Here is a 12,877-nt window from a genome sequence, read left to right on the forward strand (position 1 = left end):
GCACTTGGAAGAATCAGTACATTAAGTCCGATTTCTAATTTTATTGAACAGTTTATAGGTAGAAGGTATACAAGTGCCAAGTAAGGACTGAAATAATAAGCATTTAGCTCACCTGGATATACTGCAATGAAATAAAAAATCATCATTATAGAAAAACATGCACTTATGTAAAGGCAGTAGCCTTGTCTTGTATAAGTCAAAGAAAGAATGCAGTGGGTACTGGAGGGCTGAGCAGAGGTTATCCTTGTATCTACTAATGCTTTTATGTTTGGGTACTTCAAGAATAGGCTAGTCAAGGCTATCTCTTAGTAGGTAGCCTGGAGAAAGGGAGGTCCTCTAACCACATTCCCTCAGGTGCTGTCTTCTAAGAGAAGGACTCCAGCTCATTTTACTTCGCCCAGCATCTCTCAGACTGTATCAGAGGCTAACTGATCTGGTATTCACCCCTCCTCAGATAATGTCAAAAGGTTTACCATCAATGATTCACATCATATTCCTTCTATTTGTAACTGTAAATGGTTTCTGAGACAGCAGTACTGAGCCAGTGTGCATGTCCAGTTTTATCCCACACATCTTCTAAAAATGCCTCATTTCCATCTGAAATACAACACGCCTGACAAACCTAATTGTTTATACAAAACTTCAGCACTTAGTTCCATGCTTTCCGAAGGGCTTACAAAGTGACTTTTGTTCTAAAATAAGTACAGGAAATCCATCAATTTATGAACATTCATTCCATGAAAACTGTAAGATAAAATTCGAAAACTGAAAATGAAAACATCACTTTACATGAAAAAGCCTCTGGTTCTAGAGTCACACAAATCCCAACAATTTTCACATCATTTAGAATAGTATAATAATTAAAATAACAACAATACTTATGATAATTACCCATTTAGCTCTAGTTAATATAATAGAAAACTTGAATTTTCAGTGTGAACAGTAAAGTACAGTAGTTACTACTTAAGGTTTTATTAATGGAAAATATTTAAATTACTAAACAAAAGTATAAAAAAATAAATGCCAAGAAATTAATAGTATTTTCCTTAACAGAATGTTTCAATTAAGGTTTTAATAGAGCGAAAATCTGAAAATGATGATACCAATTGTGGATGCAGCCAAGTTCACTGAAGTACAAATGTCCTTGGATTGTTGGTTATTGCCAATTCTTTTAATTTTCTCCAATTTAGTTGCCACCAAAACTGTGCTCTTTGCTTCTGCCACATCACCTAAAGAAACTTTTTTGTTTTCTTGGGTCCATTTGATTCATATAACTACTTATTTTATTGCATTATGAGATTGGAAATTTGCTTTGTAAAATTCATACATAATCACAAGAGTACGTCACAGAAACACTACAAATTACATGGACGAAGTGGGAGATTTTTGATAATGAAAGACGCGGTTTTGGATCCAGTTTCTCAGGCATTCAATACTTACCAAAGGCTGCTCGCTAACAAAGGGGTATTTTTGGCAAAAATGTTTGCATACAGATCAATGGGTATCAATTTACATGTAGCATAGTTTTGTAAAATGATTATTTCTAAAACAAGGGATGATTGTACTGCTGTATTTGTCAGTGTAGGTTTGAATGAGATAAGCCATCAAACTATTCTTCTTCACCTGAACTTTTATCCCAGCTACATTATGGTGGAGCCGAGATACACCCCGTTTTCATTAAGGAAGGATCTCCACTTCTAGACCTCAGAGGACAGCCAATGTTGCATAGCAAATCAATTTAGCAAAGCATCTTTGGGAGGTGGGAGTGAACACAAATACCTAGAAGAAAGCTATTACTACCCTAGGGCAGTTAACCACTAGGTAATCCGTAAGATAAACTATCACTATTACATTGCTTTATTTTTCCCCAACACCAACACCATTGACACCAACAACATTGCTTTAACAATGCACTGCTTACCATGTCCCAAAACATTCTAAAAGGCAATTCTGAAAATTGTATCAATTGAGCAGTTCATTCATTTCAGAGCAATTTGGAAGTATGATTCCTACCTGCTGCAGTATATGTCTCTCCCTCAATGTCATCAGCCTTCTGTGTAGTTCAACTAACTCATCCAGATAGGCCTGCAAAAATCACATTAATGGAATGCAACAGTGAACAGTTAGATTTAATGAACAATTGATTGCTGATAGCTCAAAAAGAACATAGGCGATCAAACTGCATGAGCTCATATCCAATAAGACAGCCTAAGACTCAACAGGTGCCTTGCTTGTCCCAGGAGCGCTCTTTAAGACAATATTTGTAAACCTTGAAAAATTATGAAAATTAATAAACCACAATCTTAACCCTTTAATACTATTCTGTTCAAATTAAGATACTTTAAATTAAATTTGGCAAATATGGATCTATGATCTAAAAGAGACCTTGATTCACAAGAATCACCTACAAACTGCTTAAAAGCCCAGGGTCATAGAAGGAATTTAAAAAGTAACAAGTGAGGATTTCGGTAAACTCCACAGACTCCATATTACACGTAAACTTTAACATATGTTTCTTAATAAAGTGAAAAGGTCTGTAGCTTAGTAACATTACTTTGAACAGGAATACAGCATACTGCAAAATGATACAAAAGGCAATGTAAGTATTAACTTTTGATCCACTGCTTTCTAACTGTTTATTGAGCCAGGAAATTCATCAAGCCACATGCTAAAGGATCTTGATGAATCAGCATCCACAGCAAGCTCAGACAGGCTTGACCACTGTATTTAAACTAGTAAAAAGCCCCTAGACTTCATTTCTATTTTATACTCCTCTAATATCCTATACCACTAGTTCCTATTGCTAGTTCCTCACCAGGTTTTTTTTGGGGGGGGTAGCTTAATAGATTCAGTTCTTTTCCTCTGAGTATGACAAATTTCAGGTAGTGGCTCTCTTTTTCCCCCCCCAACAATGTCATCTTTGTTAGGCAGAGATAAAAAAATAATCAAGTACCAGCTGAATGACGCCAATATGCCATGAATTCTGTGGCAAGGAAAAGTAAACATTTTGCTATACATCTAACTGAAATGCCTCACTTAACTGTTGCTTGGGATAGGAAAATGAGGGCGTGGGCAAAGACAGGAACAGGTACACTGGAACATTTGAAAGAGCTTACGTACAATACTAATGTAAATCACGGACAATTAGGTTTACAAACCTTTCCCTGAAACTGATTTTCACCTTCAAAAAGCTGTTGGGCACATATTCCCACTGTACACAACCAGGCCATTGTGTAAATTATTTATTCGTCACAATAAAAGACTGTTAAAATCGACCTTAAAAAAACTGTACATGTCATTGTATCACTGGAAACAATACCAAAATTCTGAAAGTGCTAATAGTCTTCATATTGTGTCATTGAAACAATTTCTTAATTATATAAAAACCGTTCTTCCAAACTGTTATATGAATTTTATCAATACCAATACTGAACATTTGACATTCTAAAGCTGCTGCTTCAAAATAAATAGAAAATTACTGTGCACAATGGCAAAGAAAAGGCCAAGACTTACCTTGTCACAGTCCCCATTTTTAATGTTTTTTTCTGGTTTCGTTTGCTTTATTGGACTTTTTACTTCAAGAATCTGCAAAAGAGGATTAAATTAAGTAATGGAATCTATCAATTAACAACTTATGCAAAGTGATATGTTTTCTCAAATATTACTTAACAGAAAACTGTTTTACATGTGAAGTGCATATATTTTTACATAATTTGTTCAAGTTTTCAAAACACCTCAGGAATAAGTCTAGAGGCTGTATCCAAAGTACTGTAGTTACTTGTTTTTTGCAGCTGTATTCAACAGTATAATGAGATGTCATAATAATACAAAAATAAATATGTAATAAACGAAAATGTATTTCTGTTTTTACTCTGAAATTATATATATTTTTTACCAGTCGGCTTCAATATTAACATGTACATAATTTCAATGTCTAAATCTAAATTTAATGTAAGCATTTCCAAAACATTAACAAAACTGAAGGTAAAGGTGAACTGAAGGTAGGCAGCACAGGTATTGAGAGCAGACAGCATGTCTCTCTCTTACCTGGTTATTGCTGGTCTTCAGTAAAGGTGGGGGGTCACTGCGGGGAGGAGGTGAAGAAGCAGAGCTGTTCTCGCTGTCGCTGCCATCACTTAAACTTACCCTGCAGAAGCAACAAAGTTAAGGGCACCATCTCGTAGTAAAGATTTCCATTGAGATGCACAGTTATAACTCCAACAAAAAAAGATATATGACATTTCTAAAGTTGATAAAAGCCATTTTAATTTTAAAAAATGGTTCTGCCCTCTCACTAAATGCCAATAGCTGGTGGCCCTCTAACAGAAATAGCAATACCCCTGTTGAAGTCCTATAACCTCAACATATACAATTAAAGCCTGTATATAGGGTATGGAAACAATTACTGTTTCTGATGTTAGAAGACTGGTCAGCAACTGATTTGCCATGAAGTGGACAGAAACCAGCTCACTTGCTTCATTGGAAATCATGGACATTTGCAATAACCCACAAGGTGTTCAACAACTCATAAAACACTCTGAATATTGCAGAAATAGTACCAGCACCGCTCTGAAACGTTTACATAAAAAAGGATCACAGTTCAATGACTCTCCCGTATTCTTAATATTTTGCTCCTAACTCATTGGCACACATCTTACATACCACATAAGCAACAGCTAGCCTTACAGTAGCTGATTAAAATGGAAGAGGGCGAGATCAATGTAAAGATAGACCAGGGCAAATATAACAAATGCAGCTCAAATGGAAAATTGGAAGTGGAAATATTTTGGATTAATCACAAATGAAAACAATTATAATTGACTAAGTGGATTATTTGCCAGCCCAATGTGTCAACCTATTTTTCCTCTGTGACAGCAATGAAATTAGAAGGCCAGTCCTCTGGAAACACAAGTGTAGCTCTGTTCCAATGGCTGGAGGTATAGGCAGCTATTTTGCTCAAAAGGGTAAGTTTAACACGTCCACTGTTCCACCACTCCCAAAAACAACAGGGAATCTTAAGCAAACTAGGCACAGAAGTATGTCTCTGAAAATGTAAAATCTGTTGAATTAAGTTGGTGCTTGTGGGCATTGCGTTTATTCTTCTACACTGCTTGATGACAAATGGATGATGACAGAGTTTTGTGTACAAATTGACAGACTGGAAGCACTAATATTATGACCACTCTAACAGATATGACACAGCTGAACCGCTCTACTCGTCTGCCCTCCAGGACAAAGCCTGCCTGAAGAGATCGTCTTCAGCCAAGAAACTTATAGCCATCTTGACACCAGAAAAGTCTGAGACTTAGAGAAATGTCCTCAGCAAATGGTTTAGAAGATGTTGTGAATTCTAGTGATGACAATTTTGCTTTCAAATGAATGTAATTGTATTCCGAAAGCAAGCAAAGATAAAGAGTTTGATCTCCTATCTTTTTGGAAAGAACTCTTGTGTTCCCCTGCCTGGCTTAAATAACTTGCTTCGTCTTATCAATTTTGGCAACCAGTACGCTGACTGAAAGATTTTTCAATGGCAGGATTTGTTTTACAAGAAAGAAGGAGTCAGCTGAAACCAGAAACAGAGGACATTCTCCGTCTACACAGTAACTAGCAAAATTTAGGAAATGGGTTTATGGTTTTGTTTAAACATAATTGTCACTACTTTGTAACAGTGCAGCAATGCCTCATTTAGTGGTGTCTCTACTGATTATGATTTGCCAAAAGGCTATTTGATCTGGCCATTATTTTAATGACGTCAAATTCACCTGTATAAAATAACCCACAGAACAAAAATTATATTAGTAATGCCATTACAAAAAGAACAAATGAAGTCCTCATACTATACATCATTCTTACACAAGAAAGAGCACTTCTGGAAACACAGGCTATGCTATAATTGCTTCTGTTAGCACAGAGTGCTCCTTTCCTGGGAAAACTGCAAAAATGATGTATGATCTTATGTAAGTTTTTGTTTGTGTGTCAGTCAGGTCACGGCTTTTAAGCGGGTTGGGTTGGAAGTTAATAAGATGCTCGTTACGCAGATTTGAGCCAAGTTTATAATATATCAGGCCCAAGCTGACAGTGGGTCTTTAAAATCAAACTGTGCTACATTATTTTTAAAAAAGCACAGAATTTAGACATGCATACTACCACATTTAAATTTAATTAGGAAGGGGTAGAAATGATATATGATATCATTGTCACACTAAACCCATTTTATAATTATAGACTAGTTTACTGTTGCAGTGGTGCTAATGACAGCATGGCCACACTTAAAATCTTCAAGGTTTTGGTTTGTGGAAAGAGGCCTACATGACCAGTAAAGTGTTCATGTCCATCCATATCCTAAGAGTTCACCAACTTTCAAACTCACAAATCCTTCAACAGGAAAGTCAATGTAAAAGACTATTATACCACACACTCTAAATAAAATGTATCAATTCAGCTAAAAGCATGATCTTCATTTTTAATAATCCATAATGAAAATCAGCTGCACCCAATTTTACAGCCCATGATTTGAGGACCCTAAGAATGTGAAAGTAGACCCTGACCTGCGATGTCTGTGCATCATGTGTGTGTGTGCTGGCCGCTCCATATCAGAGTCATTTTCATTATCCTCCTCCTCTTCTGAATCCTCTTCATTGTCATCTGAATGAAGATCTTGCATTATTGACCTCAATGGACCCAAGACTGCCAAAGAAAGGATTTTCTAATTCAGTAATTCAAGAAATTAAAGGACTTAAAGTAAGGCTGACCCAGAAACATGAAAAGAGAAGACCTGAAAAAAAAAAGATTATCATTGGTGTATTCATACCGTTTATTATTCTCTATATGCATGATTTTTAATACAATAATTATTCTTTTGTTTCAAACAACCTCAATATAAATATTCTGTGATCAGCCTTGATACAGTTTTGCTATAGATCCATGTTCATGAACATTCCTGTACTCAATGCTTTTTGATAAGCAAGGAATGCTTTTTTACTTCTGTTTCTAACAGCAAAAAGGGATAAAAGCAGTGCATATGATAAGGTATACTTAGATTTTCAGTAGGCCTTTGAAAAGATTTCTTATAAAAGATGAACTCTTAACTTGCTGACAGTAGAGTTTCAAGGTGATGCATGTTTTTGGATTAAGAATAATTAACGGATAGAAAGTGGAGTATAGGTAAATTCACACTGGGGTAATAAAATTAGGGGAGAACTATAAGGATCTGTATTAGGACAACTACTCTGGTAGTTATAGCAATGATCTAGATTTTTGTATGTTTGCTTTCAATACCAAATGAGCAGGATTAGCAGACACTGTTGAAGCTGCAATATAAACAAATAATTCAAGACTGAACAAACACCTGGCACATGACATTTAATGTCCACAAAAGGAGAGTATTATGTGCAGGTACCAAAAACAAACAGATAAGGTGTAACACAAGTCAGCTATCAATGAGTAAGGCAGGCATTTAAGATGTAGATAAGCAATAACAGAGGCAAAAGTGTTAGAATATACAGTAGTTAATGTTACATTTGTTACAATGCATTAGCTACACAGTGTTTAAAATAGTGTACAATTTTAGTCACAATGTTACAAAAATATATGGCTGTTCTGGAAGTAGTTCAGGGGAATTAGATTCATTACTAGGGTTAAATGCATATCCTAAACTAACAAGATAAAAGAAATGAATATTTTTAGCCTTGAAAAGGGAAAAATACGAAGGGACTTGATCCAAGTATTCAAAATCCTCAAGGGCATTGATTAAGTCAACTCATTAGAATTCTTTAGAATTAGCAGTGAAACATGAGCCAAAGGACACAAGTGGAAGTGCATTTAAAATAGAGAACGAGGCACTTTTTACATAAAGTGTTGTGGGAGTCTGGAACATGCTACCCAACCACATTGTTCAAGTGACAGTCAGGCTTCTTTCAAGAAGCAGTTGTATGAGATCCTCAGATTTTTAAACTCATTGGGTTTCTAACTGCTACACAAGCTAAATGCTTGTAAGCTTTATTTTCTTATATGTGATCAGATTCATTGCAAAACAGAGGAAAAGATTTTAGAGTGAGATTCAAACTTTCAAGCCCAAGGGGCTAGCTTTAATTTAAGCCATAAGCCAGGCTTCTACTGTAAATACTTCCAGAGATATTACAGAATTTTTGAGGGGACATCATACCGGGCGGAAATAGATTCTTTTTCGACAGGCGATAAAGTGTTAAAAGAATAACAGGCACATAATCAAATCATTTTATAGCATGAAATGTTATATTCTCACATAGTTCACAATTGTTCAAAGCAATACATAAAGCAGGTGTCAGTGTACCATCATAACTGATATATACTTCAAATGGATTACTTGTACAGTGCTGAAACCAGGCATCAGCCAGTTTAAAAAATTTACTGTAGATGGACTTTTGCAAGAATTTGTCTGGTTTCAGATGAAGATGGGTAAAAGATGTGAATCTTTACTGACTGCTGCAGTGAGCACCCCCTATCAAATGTTATGGATTTTTTTTTACCTGTGTGGGCTGTCGCAGGAACAGCTACAACCTTCCTGCACACGTCAGGCACTGTGGTCATGAAAAAAAATAGTTTATTTTTTCCCCACAATAAAACTGCTGAGCAGAGATACAGGCACTCCAGGATTTTATTACTGAAACAATTGATAAACAACACTTTTACTTTTAAGTACCAAAATGAGATGCCATTAGGAAAACCATACACAACAGAATACACTGAAATATACTGTAGATGACCAACAACGTTTTAACCATGTATTGTATATGACTTTCAAGTGTGTATGTACAAATTAAGCTACTCTTTTTCTTGAATTACATGTAGAAGAATGGCTGAGATGCATCAGTTTAAGTGAAAATATTGCGATACAAAATGCCTAATTCTTAAACATCTTCAAATATTTATGCAATCAACAAATGAATCCATTTGAAATACATCAGTTAGACTGGACCATTTGCAGAGTTTGTTCAAAATTTTAACTTTTTCTTAAAGATATTATTTTTGATGTTAACTATTTAGTTTGTTAGGATTCTAAATGACCTAAAGATGGATTTGTAAACCAGATTGGTAAACATATGAATCCAAATGTAAATCCAAATTGAATTAAAAAGATACCCCTTTTTTTCCCCACAAGACATTATAGTGTTGCATTCTATTTAGTGCGTTCCACTCTGCAGATCATGCTTTCATTTCACAGGCAATCTGGTTACAGTCCATAACTGACCGTTACTGTGACAAAATTGTGTTTTGGGGAATCATGTTTATTTTCAATATTTTTAAAGAAATTCATATAAAAAATGAAAATACACAATATGATTAAAAATGAGAAGTCAAGTTTGAAACACTCTCCTATTTTGAAAATCAGGAGGACTGTCATTTATAAACACTACCTTGTCTTTTCTGAACTGGGACGAACCCGGAGCTAGAGCTGGAACTGGAACTGGAGCTTGCCGGGCTGGGCTGCTCAGACTGTGACAAAAGAAGGAAAATAATAAAAAAAGAAAGGGTTAGTGAAAAGTTCTTTCCTGCTTTTACCCAGATGTCAGGGAACCCAGCTTTCCAGACATCAACTTCAAAGCTTCTCCATTCATGGAACTTTTCCCATGTGGCAATTCTCAGGGAAGAAGCATCTTCCGAAGAGGAAGCCCAGCTGAGAAGTTCCACCACACTGAACAGTCTGCATAGAGTAGATGGCACACTTCTCAAAGGGCTAATTGGGGAAATAAGGCTATCTACAGCTTGGAAATGAGGCAGATTTCACACTGAAGAAAACACAACAGCCCCAAACCAACCATAAACTGGGTCCTATAGGATGCAGACTGACATTCCCAACCTCTGACATGATGGTTTTAACCCCTCACTTCTGATTTGAAAAATTTCAATACACAAAGCAGATAATCACATATTAGGCAGCATTAAATATAAACACTTGGTACTCCATATTTAATAGAAATTGGCACTTGCAAAACCATAAATGATTATGCATAACATACTTTCTGTTTCCTGATAGGTAATGAAACAAAGTAACCTTTTAAATATGGTGAAACTCAGAATTACAATATTTTGAAGGCGTGAACTCCTCTAAAAATGAAAGAAAAATGCTTATTTACCGAAAAGCCTGATAACATGCCTATAGAAGACTAACTCTTCTGCATATTTAAACTTTGGTACTTGGCCCACCATTAAAGGAATGATCCATTGTTTAAAAAAAAAACACAGAACTCATTTTGTTAGTTTACCGTGAAACCTTGACCATCCTTCTGGGTGCTTGAATTTTAAAGCCCTTAAATCACAATGCTATGATGAAGTGACAAAAAATAATTGTAAACTATTCTGCTGAGTGTCCCTGAAAGGGAACAAATTTCCTTGGATCATAAACTACACCATTATCTGAAGCCCCTCTTCCATGGAGACAGCTTTGATGGTCTTAACAGTTGCTTCCTTCAATAAATCAATCTTCTCTACCCTCCTAATGAACAGTGATTTACAGAGCCTTACTACCCCAGTGTGCAATTTACACAATGCTGTCTTCTGCATTATTCAGGTTCCTTTTCTTTTCACGGCGAGAGACATCCAAAACCCTCTGAACATCTGTTCACTTCAAATTACTGGCAATTTTAGTGCCATGGCCAAAAAGTTGTATTACAAAAACCTGTACCAAAATGTGCCGTTTTAGGTGAAGTATAAAGCAAGATGTACAAGCATTTTAAATAAACTGTGGGATTAGAATGGAACTAAGTTCTCACAAAAAAACTTTGACCATTTCTCTTCCTGCAGGGCTATGTGATGAATCTTAAGATTTACGGTGCACCCCAAACTCTGACAGTTTGTTACTGTTTGATATCTATTAAAAACAATTGGTGTGATATGGCTCTAGTGCAGAGTAAAACATTCCCTTAGGAATAAGTGCCAGATGAGATTTATTCTGACCTCAAAGGAGAACAGAAACCAAGCGACATTCTTGATTAAGCTCCAAGTCCAAATTAAACCACAGATCTTGGTAGATCCACATAAAGAAAGTTCAAGGGTAACAGTTGCATAAATAAGTCTATGATACCACTAAGAAACAGATCTGTACAACAACCCATAAAAAATATTTTCACTGTACATGCACCCAATGTACCAAAACTACTTGATCAGCAAAAAGATTTGACATGCTTATAAAACCTAGGAAAAGTGAATTTCTATTTCAACATTTTGATTATGCAAATTTTTAAGGGCCCAAAGAACTACAAGAGAATCCTGATTTCTAACAACAAGGTGGATTTAAACAAATTACGGTGCCACAAATGAATGTAAAAAGAAAAACATTTTACATATTACATATTGCTCACCAAATGTTTCAACACCCGATTTTCTTCTGAAAACAGTCCATTAAAAAAGTTTATTTTTATCATCTACAACTCCATACAAATCTTTTCTATCTTACTGAAGCTTAACTTCATGTTACAGAGCATGAGTGTTCAAGTTTCCTGTAGTTTGCTGGAAGGATCCATAAATCATTCAGTTAAAATGTTTTAGAACGTCACACATGTAGGAAAAATATTAAAATGAAGTTGAAACAAAAATTATAAAATTAGAGAAAATTATCAGTGGATTTTCAAATGCACTTTATCCCTTACTAAGATTAGAAATGTGCAGTATGAAACACCACAATTCATAGTAGACACCTGGACTATGTCACAGCCTAGCGTTTCAATAATAAAGCAGATTCATTTCTATTTTAAATTAGTTTCAGTTAGAAGTGAAGCATTTTTAAAGTGTTTTCTGAATTAAGGCATACTACAGTCAGGAGATTAAAGGCAGTTGCTGGCACTAAAGAGCAATTCCTGACAGTTTTACAGGCTGCTATCCCTGGGGCTCTGGTATTTACAGCCTTTTCATTCAGACTTTTCTTCTCTTATCCCCTGGTTATACACAGAGATTTCATGGCCCTGAAATTCGAAGGACTTTGTGTAATGAGACCCCCTCCCCCCAGAGCCACACCAAAATTATCACTGAGAGACCTGTACACCTCCATCCTGTTTGACTCATTTTCTGACCTTGCAAGTTACTATGCCTGCAAACCATCCATTGCTCTCAGAAGACAACCGGGTCTGGGGATTTATGACTAGAAGGGTCTATCTCTCCAGGCTGCCCATTGTAACTTCATTGGAAGGTCTGTTCCCTTCAGCAATAGCCGGACAACACAGTAAACATTGTGGTTGCATGCATACTTCCTAAATTATCACATTATGTCAAAGGCCAGAATCACAGTGACTACCTCTGGAATCTTCCATGTTAAATCATATTTATATCATATTAAAGAGTAAGTTTTTTTTCATACATAGTCAAACTTTGTGTTTGATGCATTCATAATTTTAGTCCAAATGTTTGGGGTGCATACAGTTTTAAACAGCTTCAATTTCAGCTGTCCACCGTCACCTGTGGCAAAATCATTTCTGAAAACATTGTCCAACACAAATATTAAATCCATTGTAAAATAAAATGTAATGCCACAATTACATGCTGATGGGTTTTCTTCGTGTGACTCAATTCCAGTATGACAATGTTATAGTGTAAATGTTATAGTAAATATATGTCTTGTAGATTAAATTAAATTAAATCCAAATTTAAAGACAAAAGCAACTACAAGTAAATTTCTGCAGACTACCCATTTTCTGTTCTTAAATAGAAAATTAAATAACAAATAGAAATTAGTTTTATTTCAGTTGAAAAACAGGAGGAAATGTTGCCCTCGGATTGTCCTGTAAGACTGATCAATTTAAAATTGAATACCAATGGGCAAATGAAGCTAGGTCTACCTACGGATTTCTGAGGTTTGTTGCCTCCTTGAGTTTCTTGATATCACATTTATTTCCATTGGTTTCTT

At 35.6% G+C, this 12,877-nt stretch overlaps 1 protein-coding gene across 2 annotated transcripts in view; it reads right to left on the bottom strand.

Annotated features, from left to right (window-relative positions):
* Positions 1-12,877, bottom strand: part of mllt3 (MLLT3 super elongation complex subunit) — a 108,589-nt gene that overhangs the window by 12,204 nt on the left and 83,508 nt on the right. The window contains exons 7-12 of one of the 2 annotated variants that reach the window (XM_088913244.1): positions 9,396-9,474; positions 8,508-8,558; positions 6,549-6,687; positions 4,048-4,147; positions 3,514-3,585; positions 2,014-2,085 (exon numbers count right to left, since the gene is read on the bottom strand). In XM_088913244.1, the coding sequence (XP_088769370.1) occupies positions 2,014-2,085; positions 3,514-3,585; positions 4,048-4,147; positions 6,549-6,687; positions 8,508-8,558; positions 9,396-9,474 (513 nt within the window). The remainder of the gene's footprint in view (positions 1-2,013; positions 2,086-3,513; positions 3,586-4,047; positions 4,148-6,548; positions 6,688-8,507; positions 8,559-9,395; positions 9,475-12,877) is intronic. The other variant, XM_088913253.1, reaches the window with a different exon arrangement.

This window comes from Atractosteus spatula, chromosome 1 (genome assembly GCF_055471065.1).
Source record: "Atractosteus spatula isolate fAtrSpa1 chromosome 1, fAtrSpa1.hap1, whole genome shotgun sequence".
In the NCBI taxonomy this organism is placed as follows: Eukaryota; Metazoa; Chordata; class Actinopteri; order Semionotiformes; family Lepisosteidae; genus Atractosteus; species Atractosteus spatula.